Below are 23,436 nucleotides of genomic sequence, written 5' to 3'. Positions count from 1 at the left end.
AATTTTGAGTAAGCTGGTATATACTATTACTGAGGAAAAATCTTCTCTCAGGAGATTTTTTTTCCATATTGATTGTATAATACTTGATGTTCTTTAGGGTAGCTTGTGTTATGGTGACAATAAAAATGGTGAGGAGAAGGAAGACAAGGAAAGCAGCATTGTTTATAGTCTAGAATACTTTTACAAGACTTTGAAAGACGAATTTGAGCTTTCATAAGTGATCCAAACTCAAAGGGATTTTTTCTAACAGCACTCACTGACCAGTAGTTGAGGAAATCAGTAAAGTAAAAAAATTATGCCATTTATTATTATAAGTTCCACTTCAAAGATTTTTGTGACATCTGGAACTGTGATATTTTAAAACCTGCAAACCAATTATAATAGCCAACAAAAGAAATCACTCAATATGATATAAAGATGTAAGGGTATTATCATAGATTGGTTGGATGAGTATAGAAGAAGAAAATACATAAGAGACATTCAGTATTAGGAGTAGGGCATGCTAGAGCATAGAGAACTGGAAAAATATGTTTGTAAAAGTAAAATGGATAAAAGTTAAGTAGAACACAGCTTGATTGTCAAGCTAAAGAGATTTGTAGACTAGTCTTACTTAAAATGTATGATTCAGAACAGTAATCAATTTTTAAAAATATTTATTTATTTATTTATAAGTTTATTTATTTTGAGAGACAGAAGAGCAGAAAAGGGGCAGAGAGAGAAGGAAGAAGAGAATCCCAGGGAAGCTCCATGCTGTCAGTGCGGAACCGGATGCGGGGCTCGAATTCATGAACTGTAAGATCATGACCTGACCCAAAACCAAGAGACAGATGCTTAACTGACTGAGCCACCCAAGTGCCCCTCTTATTTATTTTTGAGAGAGTGAGAGTGAGAGAGAGAGAGAGAGAGAGCAAGCAAGCTTGTGCACAAAGGCAAGAGGGGCAAGAGCACAGGGCCTGAAATCATGAACTCTGAGGTCATGACCTGAGCTGAAATCACGAGTTGAACACTTAACCAACTGAGCTGTCCCGACGCCCCAGAATACTAATTTCTAATTAGAATGATAAACTTAAAGTTTTTGCGTTTTAAGGTTTTTAAAAGTGCCTTAGGAAATACTTTGAACAAAGATAAGCGTATTTCTTTATCACAGGACCTCTCTGAGCCCTTAATATGATAATTCATGCTGGTTATTTCCTGGAAGAGAATATAACCCAGGAGCATGTGCTGGGAAATATTACTGTTGAAAATGTAGACTCAGTGAAGCTTCTAGAACTGGGATATGGATATGCATTTTAGAAGACTAATCATATATATTTAATGCATATGTCAATATATAAAATGATAAAGCACTAATATTTTTCTTTTATAGTAATTATCATAAAGTGTGATTATAGAATTATTTGAAAAACTTTTTATTTAATATTCATCTCCCTCACAATCCAGTGAATTCATTAGAAGAGTGACCAGAGTTCTTTTACTCACTGGTTTTTCATAGCGTATAACCCAGTATTTAGCACATACTAGGCAGTTAATAAATATTTGTTGAATAAATGATTGCAGAGGAAAGATATCATTCAGTAGTACTTTCACCAATACACTAGGAGATGGCAAGGGTGTGAACTAGATTGAGTGCATAGTAAAGAAAGGAAGGGGAATTTGTAAAATGTTTAATACAGAAGAAAAGAAAGGAGCAATAAAAGATGACACCAGGGTACAGAATTAAGAGAATGAAAACACAATCAAAACAAGAAATCAAGAAAGAGCATAGTGTCTGGTACAGAGTAGGAGCTTAGTAAAATTTCCAAATTCTGCCTTAGACCAGTTGAGTTTTAATTAAAGATTGGTAGCTCCTTAAGCAGTTAGGAACTAAATCAGGGATAATAGTTTATATTAGAAATCATTCATAGAAACTCTTTGAAGTATGTTTGAAATCAGTAGATGAAAATTCCTGGGAAGAATGTGCAGAGAGAGAACAGAGCATTGTCGTTCTTAAAATAAGTAACTTGTCTAAAAGCAGAACTTAGAAATATTTTTAATATGATCCTTCTCAGTACCAGGCACCATGCTTTCCTTCTTGATTTCTTGCTTTGATTGCAGGTATGATAATATCAGCATTAAAGACCAGAAGGGGGTTTGATCTTCATGAAGATAAACTGGTAGCAAATCAAGCCATGTATAACAATTTCAGGCTTTCAGATATTGTAATGATAAGATGAAAACAACCCCATGACATTTGAGCATTTTTAAAAATATAATTATTTCAACAGTTGAAAAACAAAGAAAGAAGCCTCAGATATTCCACTTGGAGTCCCAGAATCACTATGTATGTTGTCTGGATAAAGGGGTTTCAGAGACATACTTGAGGTTAGGTAATGGCTTTAAAGATGTTTCTTGAAGTAGGACATGGAGAGAGCTTGGCAGGTTTCCATATCCCTGTGGCACACTTAGTAAAGCAAAGGGTTCCTCGGAGAATAAATTAGAACCATTTGTCATTTGAAAAATGTAAGACTGTGCCAGCTAATGAGGACAGCCAGAGTATTTATCACAAATCTTAGAAAGTTTGAGCTTTCCTTTGTTCTTTTATCTTTCCAGGTATGGAATATTAGATAAGGATAGCACAGGTCTAAAATCCTAGGGAACGCAATGGTATAAAGCTAGGTGTTTTGATACACATATTCTTATTGTTTGAGTCAACTACTGCACATGTAATTCTCAAGTGGTTGAAGAAAGTAAGCAAGATGAGTCTTTTTGTTACTTCACCTTTGTTAGTCCAGGTTAGGAAGCCCTGCTGCATAAATGCATTTGACTCTGGGAGAGTGCTAAAAGGGAGATTATTGATTGCACACTGTGGTATAGAAAAAGAAAAATCTTCTTTAGCAATTCATATACCTATCTATCTATCTATCTATCTATCTATCTATCTATCTATCTATCATCTTTATGAATCAAGAGAGAAAAGAATCTGTGTGGTGCCATAAGAATCTAGAAAGGTTTCTCTTATCTTACTATTTAAGGAATTTACTAGTAGGGCTTTAAAGGAAAAAAAATGAATACCTGTTTACCTGTTTTCCTCTTGTCTTGTAAATCCCTTTGAAAAGCCTAAAATCTAAGAATTACTTTTTTTTGGATATATGCTAAGGATCTGTGATAACACAGGAAGTCAGACAGCTTCTGAGTCAGAGTACAAATACTACATGTGGAGAGGTACCTGGTGGCTTAGTTGGTTAAGTGTCTAACTTCAGCTCAGGTCATGATCTCACGGTTTGTGAGTTCGAGTCCCACATCTGGCTGTCTGCTGTCAGTGCAGAGCCCACTTCCTATCTTCTGTCCTCCTCTCTCTCTGCCCCTCCCCTGCTTGTTCTCTCTGTCTCTCTCTCTCTCAAAATAAATACATAAAAAACTTTAAAACAATACTGTAAGTGGAGCTATATGCCCTCTGTGGTCATGTTTCAGAGAAAAGCAAATATGTACTTCTGTATATCATGTATGTAACATATATGTGCTTTCTTGTGTTTTGTGCTCTCCTCAATTCCCAAAACACTTTCTCTATTCCAATGTATTACATGCCTCTCCCTCTGACATTCGAAAAATTCTTTAATATTGATTGCTAGTTAGAAGAACAATGTTATTTCCCTCACTGCTACCCTTCATTCTGTTTTGTACCTATGCAATATTCTATGTGTAGATCACTTCAAGTATTTGTGTATGTGTGCATGTGTGTGTGTGTGTGTGAGAGAGAGAGAGAGACAGAGAGAGAGAGACAGAGAGAGAACTAGTGGTAAATGAATGTCTTTGTAAGTTCTCATATGCCAATCTATATACATGACTGCTAATGTAATACAGAGTCTGCTAAAGGAAAATACATCAATGGCTTTAGAGTAAGGAGATATGAGTTTTAATTTCTGGTCTACTAATTATTCTGTGTGTGATATATACATCACCAACACACTAAACTTTAGATTGAAGTATGGAAAATAAGGGGTGCCTGGGTGACCCAGCTGGTTAAGTGTCGGGCTTGGGCTCAGGTCATGATCTCACAGTTTGTGAGTTTGAGCCCCGTGTCAGGCTCTGTGTTGACAGCTCAGAGCCTGGACCTGCTTCAGATTCTGTGTCTCTATCTCTTTCTGCCCCTCCCTCACTCCATCTCTGTCTATCTGTCTGTCTCTCTCTCTGTTAAAAATAAATAAACAGTAAGATATAAAATAAAATATGGAAAATAATATATGAATGCTTATTTATTTGTGAAAAAAACAAAGTGATAAATTATAAACTGAATTGAAAATTTCAAAAACCTGTACAAATAAAAGTCATCATAATCATGCTAGCCTCAATTTTCACTTAATAGTTAATATTTTTTTAAATTTTAACATTTGTTTATTTTTGAGAAATCGAGAGAGATCATGAGCTGGGGAGGGGCAGAGAGAGGGAGAGACAAACAGACAGACAGAATCTGAAGCAGGCTTCAGGCTCTGAGCTATCAACACAGAGCCTGATGCAGGGCTTGAACCCACAAACTGTGAGATCATGACCTGAAGTCAGATGCTCAACCGATTGAGGCACCTAGGTGCCCCATAATAGTTAATATTGTTAAGTGCTCTGAGCCAGATACTAGACAAGTTACTGGAAATATACTTTGTTGAACAGGCTAGACATGGTCCCTGTCTTCACAGAACTTTTAATCTAGCGAACATGATCAATATTGATTAAATTATTAAAATGTGATCAAAGTGAATTGTAGCATATAGTTGCAGCATATTCTCAAAAGTCATAGCCTGCTTTGATGAATAGAGAGAGAGACTATTTTCCCTTAATGTTATTTTTTCAAAGGCAAGGGAAATTGTCCTATATAGAGGCAGCCCTATTTTTGAGGGCCCTAGTTAAAAAAAATTTTTTTAGTCTTAGGAATGTGAAAGAAACAGTGAATGCAAACAGCTCAGAAAGCAATCAGAAGAGTGGTACCTGGCCAGACTGCAAGGGGGCCAGTATGAATGTGGACAACAGGGTGAGACTATAGGAGTATATTATTCTAAACAGGCCATAGTAAAAATTTTGGACTTTGCCTAGAGGGCAGAGAGGACTCAGTGAAGTATTTGCAGCAAGAGGGTGACATAATATTTATTGTTTATGAAGATCACTCCTGCTGTACTGTGAAGGGAAAACAATAGAAAGGCAGAGACAAGTATACATGCAAGAGATAATAGTTTGAGCTGGTTGCTGGGCACCAGAAGTGAAGAAAAATAGGCTTCATTGATGAAATATGTAGGCTATTTAATCATTAATACTTGGTGATTGTTAGATGTGGAGTGTAGGTACTAGAGGAGTCAAGAGCAAGGCCAATGTCTCTATCTTGAGACACTGGGTGAATGGTATTGCGGCTCACTGAGATGGAGAACACAGGAGGAGGAAGAGGTTGAGGCAGAAGAGTAATTTCTAACACTTAGTGAATACTTAAATCTGAAGGCACAATTCTAAGTGCTTTGTATGTACTCTGTTATTTGATGAATGACTAAACATAGGGATAAAATAATGTGCTGCGTCACACAACCAGGGAGTTTTGGCTCCAGAATTCAAGCTCTTGACTGTGATGATGGACTCTATACCTTTCAAGAGCATCATGTCAATTTTGCATATGTTATGTTCGAGATGTCCCTGAAACATAAAGTGGAAATGATGGGGGAAAATAAGTTTGATTAAATATAAAAAGAAATTTCACAGCCACCTATTATCAAAGTTAGATGAAGTCAGAGATGGGAAAGGTGAATGAGATTGTAACAGGAGAGAGTGTATGGTTAAAAGGGTACCAAGCCTGGGGTGGTGGGGGCATATCGAATATAATTCTTAGGACTTGGTAGAGAGGATGGCACCTTCTCAAAAGACTTAAACAGAAGAACCTATGTGGAAGGATAAATGTCAGGAGAGAATGATGTCAGGAGAGCCAAAGAAAGAGAGTAGTCACCAAAGAAGGATGTAGTTCCTTGCCCAGTTCTCCTAATAGGTTAGATAAAAAGGAAGGAAAAGTATGAAAAGGATTAAAGGAAAACTTTATTTTAAACATGGAAGTTAATCTCTCACCCTTCTTATTTATCTGGTCTTACAACCCAGATTATTCCATTAACCTAAAAGAAATTTTAAAATACATATACTCACAAGGGCAGAGAAAATAGAAGAGGCGGCATCAGGAAATAAGAAATTTCAACTAATTTTGAGATAAAAGAGAAAGAAGATGTAGTTAATATTATCTACATACAAAATACACTGTTGGCTATAATATAAAGTACTCACAAAGGGGTATGAAAGCTGATTCACTGCACAGACCTCCTTAGAGTCTGAGAGATAGCAGATACCAGGCAAGGAACTGAAGATACTTATTACCAAAAATAGGAAAATTGACTGAAGTACTCTCTATTTAAAGCCGCATAGCTAAGTTCCAGGCAGAACACCAGAATATTCGTTGGCTTACTGCCAGATCATCCTGCAATGAAACCTATCCTACATATCAAGCTTCCAATTAACTTCTTAGAGCTTCACTCTTCAATACTAAAGGACAGTCACGAATCACCAGATATTTATGGAAAACAAATGACAAAGATCAAAAGAAACAAACAGAAAAAAAGAACTCAGAAATAACATTAGGAGCAGGAGGACAAAGACAAAAAAAGTCTATAGTTAGTATTTCCTGAGGGAAATGAAAATGATATTGCACACTTACTAAAAATAGCATTCAGAAAGCCACAAATAACTTTTGATAGGAAAACTATGCCATTAGATAAAATATCATATAACAGATGGATTTAGAAGATAACATTGAGAAAAAAATCTCCCAGAAAATAAAATAATAAGACAAAGACAAAGAAATTACAAAAGAAAAAAAAATAATTGAATTACAGGACAAATCTAGGAGATAGGTCTTACATCCAGCTAATCAAGGTTGCAGAAAAAGAGAAGATAAAAACAAGGAAGAAGACAAAATTACCAATTAAAATAATAACAGAAAATTTAACAGAATTAAAGGATAAGTGCTTCCAAAGTGAAAGCACCTGTCAACTACCCCATACAGTGGATTAAAAAACACATTAAAGCACATTATCATGAAATTTCAATACATTAAGGATAAGATAAAAATTTTCAAATGTTCTATTGGAAGAGAAGATGGGTGTAAAACAGGATTTTGAATAGTTATGGACCTGGATTTTTCTGGCAACAACTTAAAAGCTAGAAAATAATAGATTAAAAATATCTTCAAATCTGTGAAGGAAAACTATTTCTGACCTGCAAATATATATCCTGTTTCACTTGTTTTTGGGTGAAATTAAATTAAACCATGTTCAGCATGCAAAACTCTCAAAAGTGTACCTACTGAGATACTTTCTCAGTAAGTTACTAGATGTTATATTCTACCTTGGATGTTATATTCCAATAAATCAGAAAGAAGAAAAAAAGACACAGGATCCAGAAAATAGAAACATAACATGAGAATGAAATGGAAAATTCACAGAATGATAGTGAAGAGACATTTCAGGATAATAGATACATATAGCAGATCTAGTAAAAAAAACACATTTGAGACAGGAACAAGAAAATTTAAACAAACATAAAAATAAACAAGAGGATTATTCCAGAGGAAAAAATGACAGATTACACTCATTTGACTATACCAAGAGGAGATAGTCAGAAAATCAAATTAATAAAAGGTACATAGAAATATCAAGTAAAGAAAAAAAAGGAAATTACAATAATTACAATGTGATTGAATTACAGTAGAATACAGTCACAATAAAATAAATCCTATTAATTTAAAAATTTTATGTATATGTATTGTTGCTTGGTTAGAATAGAAGTGTGTTGGAATTTATTAGAAGAAAGTTAAACCACCACATGACATGTTTGAAGCCTGTGAGGGGTGGCTGGGTGGCTCAGTCGGTTAAGCGTCCGGCTCTTGATTTCGGTTCAGGTCACAATCTCACAGTTTGTGGGATTGAGCTCCACATTAAGCTCAGCACTGAGAACACAAAGTCTGCTTGGATTCTCTCTCTTCCTCTCTCTCTGCCCCTCTCCTACTCACTGCTCATGCTCTCTTCTTCTCTCTCAAAGTAAATAAGAATTTTTAAAAACTGTATTGAAAAATCAAATAGTAAAACTATAATCCAGTTATTTAGAAATTTAGAATGAAGAAAAGCTTAAAAATTGAGAGTTATTAGCTATAGGGAGCAAAAATCAGGAATGGAAGCAGTTATGATCAAGAAATAGTCCAGTTAATGAGATACCAAAGTCATCAAAGGGTGAAGAGGAGTGTTCAAGAGATGGTAAATGAATGGTGTGAGGAAGAAAGGAAGGATGTTACTGCTAGATAATGAGAACATGAAAGGAACAGGGGTTTTACAGAATGAGAGAAGACTAATAGGTTTTAGAGAGGAAGGGGTAACAATTCCACTTTCCAGCCCTGAAGTGTTTAAGGCATGAGAATGTCAGCATGCTCTACTTTTAAAAGTTACAAGTGAACCAAGTTGAGACTGTGAGGGAGCATTCAGTGAAGAGGATAAGACTCAATGAAGATTTTGATTGTGGTATAAGTACATTCTCAGTGTTCACCAGGAATAGAAAAGAGAGAAATGGGCGAGGGAAAAACTTCAGTACATTGTGGGGATGAGAAGAAGGGATACAAAGGATGACCAGAAGAGCCTCCATTTGGGGGCAATGAAAGGGAAAGCAGTCTTAGTGAACGGAGTTCCAAAAGTGTTGGTGGACAGTGGATCCTCTGGCCAAATAGTTTAGGTGCAAGCCTGGTTATTCTTTTTTCTCTCGATTTATAATAAAAAATTTGCAGTGGCAGCAACAGACAAGTAACAAGACATAGTCACATGGTTCAACACAATAGGGTGAGTGCAGAGCACTGGGCAGCACAGGCAGGGACAATTGATTGCATATTCATGTGTGGGTCAGAGAGGTAGACAGGGCATGTATATACCTTGGGTCAGCTCTATGACATTAAAGCTGGTTGGTTCGTGTGAGTACTAGTGACTCAAAGTAAAAATCTGGAATCTTTCAAGACATCTCCCTCCCTCCCTCCACAGTTTCCCCTTCCATCTCTCATTTAATCCATTACCAACACACTGGACTCTGCTTCCGAAATGTCTTTCTAATCCATCACTTCTCTCCATCCTTGCTCATTTTGTACTACTCTATAACTGCAAACTGTACTGTGTCTGTGAATTCGAAGATAAGTAAGACTAGAACTTCTCCTCAAAGAACTCACACAGTGAGGAAATAGAACACATATTTGGGAAGAAGTGTGATTAGTGCTCTGGAACTCAGAGGAACACTCCAATCATTCTTTCTGGAGAGACATTCACAGAGATAGTGACCTTTTGTCAGAATGAGAAGTGCTTCAAGCAAGTTATTCATACCTGATGGTGTTTGGGTGGGAGGGAAGGGAGTCCTAAATATACTCTTCTGTTCATTCATGAATTCATTGGTTAATTCTACATTTGTTATTGAATATCTACTATATTTCTATCACCAAGACAAATGCAAAACAAATAAAACACTATTCTACTCTCAGGAGTCTTACATTCTAGAAGAATGACATAAAAGTCTACAGTTTTAATAAAATATTTTAAAAGGCATGGTACATTTGGTCAGTTTGACCTAGACAAAGATGTTACAGGAATTTCTGGCATGATTATAACTTGTTTTCTCCCAGTGAAATCATAGAATTCATAAAGCTAGGTTCTTATTCTGAAGCAAATAACCAATCTAACTCTAATCTGTAGTTCCAGTAGAATAGAAGCTTCATGAAAATAGGGACTTTGTTCAGTTCATCACTCTGTCCCACTAACTAGATCAGTGCCTGGAACATAGTGGTTATTTAATAAATATGTGTTCATTAATGAAATGAATTTGTGGGTAAAAAAGAGGTTATCATAAACCTTAGGGATGAAACTTGAATATTTTGACAGAAATGGAAAAAATGTAGTTTTTCCCAACAGATTATAGATGTTTATGTTCTGCAGTGTAATTTGTGTAAAATTTAAAAATATAGATTCAGGTGTCAAGTGAAAACATAAGTATGGTGATCGCATTGCATAGAGTCACGATTGTGTTCTGACTGGGTCTGCTGTCCCAGAATCTGTGATGATGGGAAATCTCGTAACTTCTGTGAATTCCATTTCTTTGTCTGTTAAATGGGAATCAAACCTAGCTCACATACTATACAGGGCTGTTCAAGTGTTAATGAATGATACAATGCATGCACATGTTCTATATAAACTTTATAGCATTACTTAATTATGAAATGTATATCAAAATTAAATTTCTAAGGCTTTAATTATTGCAGGAATGCTCTCCAAAGAAAGACAATTAAGCAGGGTTTTTTTCTCTTTTTCTCTAGTGCAGTGCCTGGAGATGACCACCAAACGGAAAATCATCGGCCGACTGGTGCCGTGCCGATGTTTCCGAGGTGAAGAAGAAATCATCTCAGTTTTAGACTACTCCCACTGCAGCCTTCAGCAGGTGCCAAAGGAGGTCTTTAACTTCGAGCGGACATTAGAGGAGCTTTATCTAGATGCCAATCAAATTGAAGAACTACCTAAGGTAATTTTTGACAAAACCTAAAATATATACCGTAAATGAGTATTTCATAATTTCAAAGACTTCACTAATGATAATGTGAACAAAGCCTTCTATCTGGGTAATTGACAAGTTGTTTAAACTGATATAACTTTCCCCAATATTTTTGTTACCTTTTACTTCCACTCGATTTGTCATTTCACGTGATATGCTTATAACCCATTGAACTCCATGGAAATCATCATTTTGTGAATTATGCCTTATTTTAATTTAAAATAGCCTTCACCAAAATACAGATTTAGATCAATATTGGTGAGCCAAGATCAAAACTTCTGTTTGGAAAGGAAAGGAAAAACATGACACTCTATTCTAGAACTGTAATTTATATGTTGTATGTTAAAGTAACATTGTCTTAAAACCTTGAATTATATGTTCTAAGTCTAAGAAATACTTTTACACATGCACAGATGTGCACGCACACACCACTATTATGAAAAACATGCTGTTGTTTCTGGAATTTTGAATCTTTGATTATTGTAGACATCACTGACTTTATATGACATACAAGTAGCAGCATAGTATAACTAAAAATTTTAGCTAATATTAAACTTTGCATGTGCACGCACGCACACACACACACACACACACACACACACACACTGCCATTATGACATTGTGCTATGCAAAGAAAATGTCCTTATTCTCCACTGCAGAAAAGATTGGATAAGAGAGTAGCTAACACAGACCAAAACTATACAGCAGGGAGGTTCAAATTCTAAATCATTGTATGTTAATGCTCATCCAAATACGTGACTCATAGTTAGTGGTAGGTATGGCATTTGCCTGTAAAGGAATTACACCATGGCTCAGAAGGGAAAAAAATGTCTTGCAATGCATTTCCATTGCTTATGCTAAAAAATGTATATTAAATACCCAGGAACCAGAAAAAGAAACTTCCATAATAAAAGATAGTCTCATCATCAAATTCTGAGAATAATGTGCTGATCAAAACAAATTATGACTGTTTTCACTTATGACTATGAATTATGGTATTTATATAATACTTCAGAGACAGGCTCTATTTAGCATGTGCTTCAAAACCAAAATACTTCATTTTTGACAATCAAAGTATATAGTGTCATCTTGGATCACATAATAGATATTTAATCTATTTGTTGTTGCCACCAGGTGAAACAATGCAGAGGACTACATGTATTACAGAATTTGATTAGCAAAATTGTATAAGGTTTAAATGATTCATAAATGCGACATTTAGCTTGAGGTTAGAAATATAAGTATAAGCATTTTTGTAGAGTGAGCTAATATAAGATTACCAGATTAGGTAAAGGACATGCCATGAAATTTGAATTTTAACCTAAAAATCAGAAAGGTCGTGGTGTATTTTTGGCTCCAAAACCAAAAATGAGCTCAAGCCCCATGTTGGGCTCTGTGGCCAATGGTGTGGAGCTTGCTTATGATTCCCTCTTTCTCTCTCCCTCTCTCTCTCTCCCTCTCTCTCTGCCCCTTCCGCTCTTGTGATTTCTTTCTCAAAATAAATAAATAAACCTAAAAAATAATAATACAAGTGAACCAAAGACTCAACATAATTTCCCAGTGTATTAAATTGAGGATAAATTATCTTTTATTATTTGTATGCTTTATATATTTCAAAGATTTTTCTCATGATCTCTCAAAGTTTCCTTGAGTTTTCAAATTCAAACTTGTTGCTAAACTAGTACTGTGTTACTTTCTTCTAATGTATTTGATATTGAGATATGATCTAAATTATATGACATTGAGATATGATCATAATAGTACATGGATATATTTGTACATATTAGAAAAATAAAAAGTTAAGACACAAAAACTCTCTTTGTCTGAGAAGGGCAAGAAAGTCCTTATTTGTTCTTCGGTCTCATTGGCCTTAATTGTGTTACATGTTCATTGCTGATCCAGTCCCTTTGCTGCGAAATCTACTGTGGCAAGAAAAATGAGATTACTTTGATTGAGTTAAACAATGAGGGGTTACCTCTGTGGATTTGTGGTTGCTGGCTGAAACACAAAGCACAAAGGGAAGGGGTGCAAGGACTCTAGAGGAGATTACCACAACGTACACTTCAAAGTGTTATATAATCATTGCTCCATAAGGAAAAGTTGCTTTTAATCAGACTACTAATAAAGTTTTTAAGGATTTGTAGACAAAATATTGAGTCTCTAGATAGTTTAATCTTCAAAGTTAAATGAAATAAAACAAAACATTTTGTCTGCCATCTTATTGCTTTGTTTGTGTTTCCCTGGCATTGTTACCATGGTGACTTCAAATTTGTTGAGTGCATGAGATAACTCTTTGGTTTTTTTGATATTACATTATGGTAAGAATTAACTTTTGCATATGATTTAATTTTTTTCTTCCCGATATTTTATACTGAGAATATTCTAGCTGGCCAAAATTTTCTATTTTAAGATGTTATACAACAAGTATAGAACAGAGTCAAGTTTAATGGCATTAGAAAAAGATATGTCAAGACTGTCAGAAAAGAAGGAGAACTAGAAATGAAAGAACAGGAAGTTTTTTGATTAGGAATAATTCAACCTGGGTTACTTAATTTTCTGTAGTAAAAGGTAAAAATACAAAATGACATGACTTTCACACAGTGATAGAAAACCCACACAGCTTATAATTTAGTATTATTTTGCTTGCTATTTTGAACCAGGAACTTAAAATTATAGACACAGTAATAGACCATAACAGGTGTATATTATATACTAAGTAGTGTGGGAAGGCAAAAGTAAAAAAAGCAATAAAGGGAAAAACTGTTGAGAAACTTATTGAAACTGATGAGGAACTTTAAAAAAGAGAAAAGAAATAATTTTGGAAAAGCTAATATGTGACCAAAATTGAAAGATATAGAGAGCAATTTTGGCAGATGAGGTCAATTTAACCATATATAAAAGAGGATGGAACTTAGAGTGCCTGCATGGCTTAGTTGGTTTAGTGTCCAACATCAGTTCTGGTATGATCTCACAGTCCTGGGTTTGAGTCCCATGTCAGGCTGTGAGCTGACAACTCAGAGCCTGGAGCCTTCTTCAGATTCTGTCTCCCTCTCTCTCTGCCCCCCCCCCAACTCCTGCTCTGTCTCTCTCTGTCTCTCAAAAATTAATAAACATTTAAAAAAATTTAATAGGATGGAACTAAATCTGAAGTACCGTACTTACAAAACTTTTTCCATATTAAAGCTTACAACCTACTCTTGAAATATTTTAGAGATTAAGAACCTGACCTGACAAACCTGGTATTAGATCCTAGCACTGCTTTTTGATTTGGAAGATATTTTATTTTCTGGAAATCTCAGTTTCTTCATTAACAAAACTGGGAAAATAATAAAGGTTACTAGTAGTTAGGTAGATGATAGATGACAGGTAGATAAATAGACGAGTATTGGGTGAGATAATGCAAGTGGAACACCTTAAATAGAGAAATAATCAATAATCAGTATTCATTATTCTCGTCTGACAGATGAAGGAAAATTCCCATGTTTTAATTACCCTGAGTAAAAGAAAAATAAGATTTTGTAACACCTCATAATAGGGCTGGGCATTGTTTCTCTAACAAAAACTCTTGTGGCATGACTTTATCTCTACCTGAAATGTCCAAAGACAGATTCTAGGAAAACAATCCCTTGACTATAATGAGTGGTAGGTTTTTGACTCTACCAGCTACACCAGCACATTTGTGATAATATCATGGTTTTCCTTGAAAATTTCCTTGAGTCACAGAATCATAATGTTGTATTATTTTTAAATAGATACAACCTTAGAGATTATTTTATTTTAGCCCTCAATTATTACTAATAAGCAAATTCAGGCCAAGAAAGTTAATTAACTTCTCTTAGGCCACATAGGATGTTAGATTCCTATCCAAAACTATTACCAAATACTGTGTATTCATTAGAGTAGATTAGGTTTATGCTACAGCAACAACAAGTAAAAAGCTGAGTGCACAAATGAACAAAACTTTTTCATGGTGTCCCATGAATATTGGAAGGAAACACTGCCCTTTAGGAATCCACCATCAACTAGTCTAAATTTCCACCCAATGCAGAAATGTCAATTTATTATTGCTCTTGCAACACTCATCCAATCTCTTCATTAACGTTTCTAGTAGTGGAAGAAATCACTAAACTAAGAATCATTAGTGTCTTATTGGAATATTCTGGTTATTAGAATGTTGAACAATATGTTAATGATGTGTATCCATATTCATCCATTTAAAACTGGGCAAAGTGCCTGGGGTGATACAAAGATTATTAAGGCATGCCTTCTCTAGACAAGGAGATGCTTCTGCCATTACTGCCTTGATCCTTCAAATATTTAAAATGAATTCATATACTTTACCTTAGAGTTCTATTCTCCCAAGACAAGTTTCCAAATTCCTTTGACATTTTTCAAAGACATACTTTCTAAATGTGTCACTGTCTTGGTTACAATACTCTGGACACATTGTAATTATTAGCTTGGTTTTAGACATTGATACACTAGTTAAAAAAATATCTGTCCATGTGGAAGTATTCCACAGAAGAATAAACAAAATGTAAAAGAACTCAGGAGATAAGTCAGAGTTGGAGATGGATTTAAGAGTCATCAACCTAGAGGTGAGAATTAAAATCAAGAGACAAGATCATGTCCCTGAGAAAGGAAAAAAAATTGCTGAGAAACATATGATTAAAATTTTAAAAGCAAAATGATAGTACAAAACTACCAGAGGAACTTGCCTAGAAGTTATCTTTGTTTCCCCTTGTATATATAAGGATAAAATAGGGAAATTTTATTATGCTCATGTCGGCAAAAAAAAACCTCCATGGGTAAGAGAAATACGACAACTCAATTGATCTTGATCTAGGTGTCTATCGCTTACAAAAAACTATTGGCTTATAATGAGTAGGAGAAAAAGATAGCCCTGACTTTGCAGTACTATCAAAGCTAACTCTGGAAATTTCCAGTCTTCCAAGACATTTGAAATTGAAAGTCATGAGCATTTTGCTTACAAAGTATGAGTTTTAAATATGAGAAAGGATAGGATCTAGCTTCCTATCAAAATGCCATAAAACATTCAGAAAGTCACAAAACAGGTGTCAGCATACAACATTTATTTTTAAAAAATTTTTTACATTTATTTATTTTTGAAAGACAGAGAGAGACAGAGCGTGAACAGGGGAGGGTCAGAGAGAGAAAGAGACACAGAATCCGAAGCAGGCTCCAGGTTCTGAGCTGTCAGCACAGAGCCTGACACAGAACTCAAACCCACGAACCATGAAATCATGACCTGAGCCAAAGTCAGACGCTCTACTGACTGAGCCACCCAGGTGCCCCACATAGAACATTTAATCATATAACTATTTTAAAATAATTAGCAAGAAGACCAAAGAAACAAATATTCATATGAATATTAAACTCTACATTCTTAAACCTTGCTAATTTTCTGGAGGCCTATGATAATGTCTCCATGTGACCTCTGTTGCCCCAGCCTGACCCACATCAGTAGATTCCACACTTTTGGGCTTTAAAATCCAGCAAAGCATGAGAACTGACATTCTCTTTCTTTTGCTAAATAAACATTTTAAAAGTCCTGTACAAGACTCTTATTATTTTATTGTAAAAGAATACTTTCACAGCCAAATGTGGAAAACATTCATAAAAATAGAAAAAAATGGCATTCCCTCACAATAAAAGGTAGGCAGTAAACCTATACTCTTTTTTTTTTAAATAGCAGTTTTATTGAGATATAGTTTACATACCTATCAAATTTACCCTTCCAAAATGTACAATTTAGTGGTTTTGTTATATTCACAGATTTTTAGTACCATCACCACTGTCTAATTCTAGAAAATATTAATAACCCCCTCAAAACACACTCTACCTGTTAGCAGTCACTCCAGTCCCTGGAAATCGCTTTCTGTATGGTTGAGCTTATTTTGGGCATCTCACCTAAGGGTAATCATACAACACAGGGCCTTTTGTGACTGGCTTTTTTTCCCTGAGCATAATGTGTTCCAGTTTCGTTGACCTTGTAGCATTACCAGTACTTCATGCTTTTTTAGTGCCAAATAGTATCCCTTTGCATGGATATACCATATACCACTTAAAAAAAATTTTTTTATATTACGTTTTTACCACAATTTTAAAAATTTTTTAATGCTTTTTATTTTTATTTTTGAGAGAGAAAGAGAGACAGACAGCATGAGCAGGGGAGGCTTAGAAAGAGGGAGGCACAGAATTGGAAGACAGGCTCCAGGCTCTGAGCTAGTTGGCAGCACAGAGCCCGATGCAGGGCTCAAACCCACAAACCGCGGGATCTTGGCCTGAGCTGAAGTTGGACGCTTAATGGACTGAGCCACCCAGGCGCCCCCTGCATACCACCTTTGAGAATAAGATATAACACTTTTTGAAATGCAGACATATTGCTACAGTGTTATTTTTCTATAATGCATGTGTGTAATTATTTTCTCAAACAAATACATTCAGCTTGGAGCTTTATAATCCATAGTATACATGAAGTTGAGCTCCAGTATCCAACTTCTTGAGTATTTTGTTTTCAATGGAGCAGTTGTTTAAATTCAAGTTCCTAAAGGTATATAATAAAAATGAAAGTAAACTCCTAATGTTATGCATCTAATATACAGTATTGTCAGTTAACTAAGGGATCCCAGAAAAAATTCCCACATATCTACAGTTGCTTCTCCAGGAAAACAGACAGATGCTGGGGAACCAGGGACCAGGCAAGCGCTACATTAAAAAACATTGGTTGGTGGGGGTGCCTCGGTGACTCAGTCAATTAAATGTCTGACCTCAGCTCAGGTCATGATCTCACAGTATGTGAGTTCGAGCACTGTATTGGGATCTGTGTTGACAGTGCAAAGCCTACTTTGGATCCTCTGTCTCCCTCTCTCTCTGCCCTTCCCAGCTTTCTCTTTTTCTCAAAAATAAACATTTAAAAATTCACAATAAAAAAATAAAAATAAGTTAAAAATAAAAACATTGCTTGGTGCCCACTGCTCCACGTTGGTCACTCACTCAGGACTGTGTAGCTGAAACATTGATCACCCAACCTGACACAGTGAGGAATTTATCAAAGAGGGATATTTTAGGCGGATGGAAATTTTGTCATGGCGTGGCTCCAGTCACTGGGCCATGAATAGCAGAAATCCTCACTGACTTTTCAGAAAATAAACGAGCAACCAAAATGCACCTGAATTGTGCCAGCAGCCAGCAGGTAAAATAGAGCTCAAAGTTAATGACCGGCAAATGAGCTATGACAACTGTATTGGAGCTGTGTGTCCTGAGCCTGCACATGAAAGCCAAGGAGGCCCTCTGCTCAGAGACAAGGCCCCTGCTCCTCCCACTGCCACAGTTCCACAAGGCCTGTGCCTTCTGTTCCCTCAGGTCTTTGCTCAGACATCACCTTACCAGGGAAGTTTTGACCTTCTATGAAATAACAACACCCGGCACCACTACCACCACCACTTGATCCTCCCAACAAAATATAAGACTTAATTATATCTCTCGATTTCTTATACAATTCAGACACTGCCTAAATACTTAATCATTGTTATAAAATATCAAAATAGATAGCTTCCTCAAATATGTCTGTTACTTTAGACATAAAAGTGTTATTGTTACAACTTATAGTTGTTATTTGATCAAAGAAAAAGTAAAGATGGCTAGAGGTGAGGAAGGACAGGAAAAATTAGAGCATATCAGCAAAGGACCCAAAAAATAAAACTCTCTTATTCAATCATGGTTCATTTGTTTAATTTTTGATGCTGATTCTGAAATTGAAATGAGGTAGGATAATTTTTGTAGCTTCTCCATGATCCATGACATAATCCCTGCAGTCTGCATTTCTTGTTCTACTCTCACAGCTCTAGGGTTGTGCTTATTTCGGCCATCTCGTCCAAGTGTAATCATACGACATAGAGCCTTTTGTGACAGGCTTTCTTTCACTAAACATACGCTTTCCATTAAGTACTTTATCCATATAAATTAGATCTGTTGTATAATATTTTCTCAAATTAAAAATGTGTTCTCTGACTCTAAAACAGTCAAGGAGGGATATCATGGAGCGTACTTTTACATATGTGGGCATAGAGGAGGAATAAATCCTCTAAAATTTCTTTCAAACTTGGTGTTTTGTGATTCACTCATTTGAGATTTCTTTTAAATAGATAACAATGATAAGCAATAGAAGGAAGTGTTCTGACAAACAGAATGGTGACTGTAATCACTGGTTATGATCACATAATAACAGAACAATGCATAAGGGTCTAGAGTAAGTGGGCCGAGGTTTAAACACAAGTTCTGATACTAGTTAGCTATGTACCTTCAGATGTAGGATTAACCCTTTGAACCTTAGCTTCTTCATTCCCAGTAGATGTGAACAAATTTGTTCCTATTCATTTCTGAGCATTGCAGGAAGGATCCAATAACATAAAGTATCTGAAAGCTCTGTGAGAACAGTAAAATGAAAAATATCTCTTGAGTAAAAAGAAATGGCTTAGTCTGGTAAGAAAGGGCACACATTTGATAAAGTTGATTTACTTCATTAATATATATTTAGACAAACCCAGTAGTACAACCACAAAGAAATTTAATTGGTAAAAAAAATGATGAGGATTTTCTTTGAATATGGATTTATAGTTGTCTCAGTTGCTTTGTTTTTGTGTTTTGAATTATAAACCACAAAAACCAACTGACCATTTTAGGTAAAGATGAACATTTATTGGAAATATATCAGGGGCTCATTAACTTAATAGGAGCCTAGAGCACCTCACCTGGGAAGAAGATAAGAACGAAGAGAGCTCTGGGTTGCTGCACAGACTCCGCAGCACAGTAGCAGGATGGGCCACACGCCGCTGCTCTTGTGAAGAACACGGCCTCCAACCACCCCCATGTAATCATGAAGCTTGTCCAAGATACAAACTCCAGTTCCCTCCTCGATTAATATATCATAAGAGATGCCCTTGAAAGGAAGGTCAAGGTTCTAATGGAAAAAGAGGAAAATGGATGCTCAACAAGCAAAAAAACAGTGTTCTCCAACATTTTACATATCATATATCTTCAATGTAATTGATTCTTTTCTTCTTTTTATTCACTGATATTTGCTAACCAGGATTCAAGTGTCTGAGGGCATGTTTTCCTGAAGCCTTTAAATAAAAATATTTAAAATCAAGGGCACTTGCTTATATTGTGAGAAATCTAATGAGATCAAAGGAGTCACAGAAGAAATATTTTAGGGTGCACGATTTCGAAATGCTAGTTCATTATTCTAACTTTATCAAAACTTGAATGAAAATTGATCCTTTTTTCTTCTACACCAAGGAATCTTTCAAAATGGAAGGCACTACTTGTATCACTATAGTTGCTGATTAAACAATTGTCATGATTGAGAAATTTGAAAGCCTTGCTCTAGATGAAACATGGCCTCCATTTACAAATGTTGAACATGAAAACTGCCCCTTGTTTAATGAAGTTTCCTAGGTTTTTAAACTGCACGTTAGAAATAATTCGTTAAGTATATCCATAACCTTGTCATTTTACATGAAAGAGTAGCCTTACATATGTCTATGGAGGGCTCTCCTAAGATCCTGGATTTAAGTAAGGGGGAGAAAAAATGACCTTTTCAATTCTATCACTCCCTCAAAGATATTGATAGTGCATCGTTCTTGCCTCTGGAGCCAGAGGTATGGAATTTATCTGAATATATAAATCCATGTCCAGAATGCCACTCTCCCATGAGTGATGCATATATGATCAAAATTTGACTCTGTTTACACTTTTGCCTGAACTATCTTTCTCCAAATGTGTTCTTTTATTATAATTACTTTGGAATTCAAATGTGTAGCTTTTTTTCAATAAATAAATAATGTAGGCAGGCTCTATAGGGACTCAAGGGAAAATGAGATGAAAAAAATTTGTAAAAAACATAGTTTATATGTGAAAAATTTTAGATCATTGTCATCATACTCTAATTTCTATTTTTGTTTAAAATATTTTGCTGTTTGAAAGTTTATAGTATCAACTTCTCTTATTTAAATGTCAGTGAAAAACTAGGGCATCCATAGTAACCCAGTCATTTTTTTAACTGTTACAATCTTCCAACGGAAGTCTTATTTATCCTATCACTTATTTCTTACCTTTACCCAGTATTAAATCTTGCTGAAATTCTGATTAAGCAACTCCATTTCCTGAATTTTACTGCCAAAGTTTTGGAAATGGAATATAAAACCAAATTTTAGATAAAATATATTCATTGTGGGGCACCTGGGTGGCTCAGTCATTTAAGTGACTGACTTCAGCTTAGTTCATGATCTTACATTTCGTGAGTTAGAGCCCCATGTCAAACTCTGCTGACATCTCAGATCCTAGAGCCTGCTTCTGTCTCCCTCTCTTTCTGCCCTCCTCCACTCATGCTCTTTCTCTCTCTCTTTTTCTTTGTCTAAAAAAGAAATAAACATTTAAAAAAAGATATATTCACTAATTTGTTCATCCAGCAAACATTTCTTGAGTACCAGTTAAGAAGACAACTGTTCTAGGTACCAGAGATACATTATTGAGCAAGACCTACAAGTTCCTATTTTCACAAAATCTACATTGCTGAAAAGAGAATGGAAATGATTTTTTTAAACATTTATTTATTTTTGAGAGACAGAAAGACAGAGCATGAACATAGGAGGGGCTGAGAGAGAAGGAGACACAGAATCCGGAGCAGGTTCCAGGCTCCAAGCTGTCAGCAAAGAACCCGATGTGGGACTTGAACTCACCAACCTCGAGATCATGACCTGAGCCGAAGTCAGCGGCTTAACCAACTGAGCCACCCAGGTGCCCCTGGAAGTGGTTTTGAAAAAGAAAATGTTAGGTAACAGTGAGTGCCATGATGGAAATAAAGCAGAGGAATTATGTTGTGTTTTGGGTGATAGAGAGGAGTCAACCATGCGGATCTGAGAAAGAGCATTCCAGGCAGAAGGAATACTCTAAGGCAGGAATGAGTGCAGCATGTTCAATGAGCAGAAAGAAGGTGGGAGGTGTATTGAGTAAGGGGAAGAGGAGTACAAGATATAGGAAGAGAGGTAGGGAGTTAATGGAGCTAAATCATGCAAGTTCAAGTAAGTCAAAGAAGAACTTGAGATTTTATTCTATGTGAGATGAGGGGCCACTAAAGGATTTTAAGATAAAATATGATGTGAAATAACTTATATTTTTAAAAATATCACTCTGGCTGAAGTGTGGGAATACATTGTGACTAGTGGAGAGTGAAGGTGAAGAGATTAGAGGCAATGGTAGTTATTCAGGTAAGAAGTTGGTAGCTTCAACTAGGTTGATAGAAGTGAAGAAAAAGAGAAACATTTCAGACTAAGCCTTGTAGGTAAAGTTAATAGGATTTGCTATGGTCATAGATTTGAGAGATAGGAGATAAGGACCTGCAGAGATTTAGAAAGAGAACAAGGAGAGAAAGGGTGCTCTGGGTATAGGAGGAGGAAATCCCGTGTTGTCTTAGAAGCCAGAAGAGAACAGAAGGTGTTCTCAGAAGAGGGAGTGGCAAACTGAGAGACTGACCAAAATGACAGAGGAAGGACCATTGTATTTGCTAGTGTGGAAGTAATTAATGGCCCTGATAAGAGCAGTAGCACAGAACCCCAATGAGGTGGATTGAAAAGAAAATGGAGATACCCATCTTTCTTAAAAGGTTATACTGTCAGAAAAGGCTGAGACAAACTAGAGAGAAGTTTGAGGTCAAGATCAGTATTTTGTTGGTTTTCGATCAGTGACATTACAGCACATTTGTGCACTAATGAGAAGAAATTAGAGGAAAGTAATTCCAAGTCCTGAAACTAAAAGGACAGAGAAGTCACAGAATGCATGAAGGCGTTGCCTTTGAAACAGGCATGCTTCCTCCATTTTAAGGAGAGAGAAAAAAGAAAATATGGGTACAGATGATGATGGTTTGTACTACTCGAGGGACATGATGGAATTTGACTTTAGGGTCAAATGGTAAAGATCTCCATGTGTTAAAGAAATGCTGGAGCCATTGAGCTGAAAGGATGAGAAGCAGAAAAATGGGTGCATGAAGTTTAGGACTACAGAGGAATAGACTTTACAAAGGGAACTGAGGGCCTTAAATGTATAACATAGCTATATTATATAATATTTGGCTAGTAATCAAGGAACACATGCAAGAGACAAGTTAAATTACATTAGCTTACATGCCTGGACCAGTGTGTTAGCTGTAGAATCAGAAAAGAATAAAACAGGTGGCAGGACAAGTAAAGAGAGGGCAGGAAGTGCAATAGATATTTATTGAGCACCTACTGTGTGCTAGGCCCTTCACATGCAATAGCTCTTTTGTCCTCAGAACAACCCTTAACAAACACATTTGTTTCCTTCATTTTAAATGTAAGGGCACTGAAGCAAAATGAGGTTGAAGAATTTGAAATAACGAATTTGGCCTATAGCACTCCAAATCTCATGTTCTTTTCCCTTCACTAATCTGAGGGAAGACCTTTCAGAATTTGGCATTTACCAGACTCAGGGATGAACAAGGAGGGATTAAAGATAAGATTTTCATCCAAGAGAACTAGGAAATAACACTATTAAAACTATATAATGGAAAAGGTTATTGTGTAGAAAAACATGACAAATTGTATTTTAGGTGTATAATATGTGATATTAGCAAAAATTCTCAAAAAGATACTAGAGGATAGTGGTAGATCGGAAACAACCTCATCAGACCAGTACTACCAATACATATCTATTCTTCATCCAGAGGACTGAAACAGGCAGCCATGCTTTGTTTGACCTGCCTATTCTTTTTTTTTTTTT

At 35.8% G+C, this 23,436-nt stretch overlaps 1 protein-coding gene across 1 annotated transcript in view; it reads left to right on the top strand.

The window, feature by feature from the left end:
* Positions 1-23,436, top strand: part of LRRC7 (leucine rich repeat containing 7) — a 542,709-nt gene that overhangs the window by 181,112 nt on the left and 338,161 nt on the right. Inside the window, exon 3 of the mRNA XM_029949178.1 lies at positions 10,385-10,587. Within this exon, the coding sequence (XP_029805038.1) occupies positions 10,385-10,587 (203 nt within the window). The remainder of the gene's footprint in view (positions 1-10,384; positions 10,588-23,436) is intronic.

Source organism: Suricata suricatta, chromosome 8, assembly GCF_006229205.1.
Source record: "Suricata suricatta isolate VVHF042 chromosome 8, meerkat_22Aug2017_6uvM2_HiC, whole genome shotgun sequence".
Classification (NCBI taxonomy): Eukaryota; Metazoa; Chordata; class Mammalia; order Carnivora; family Herpestidae; genus Suricata; species Suricata suricatta.
Note: the sequence above shows the minus strand (reverse complement) of the source record. Positions and strands in the feature narration are given on the sequence as shown.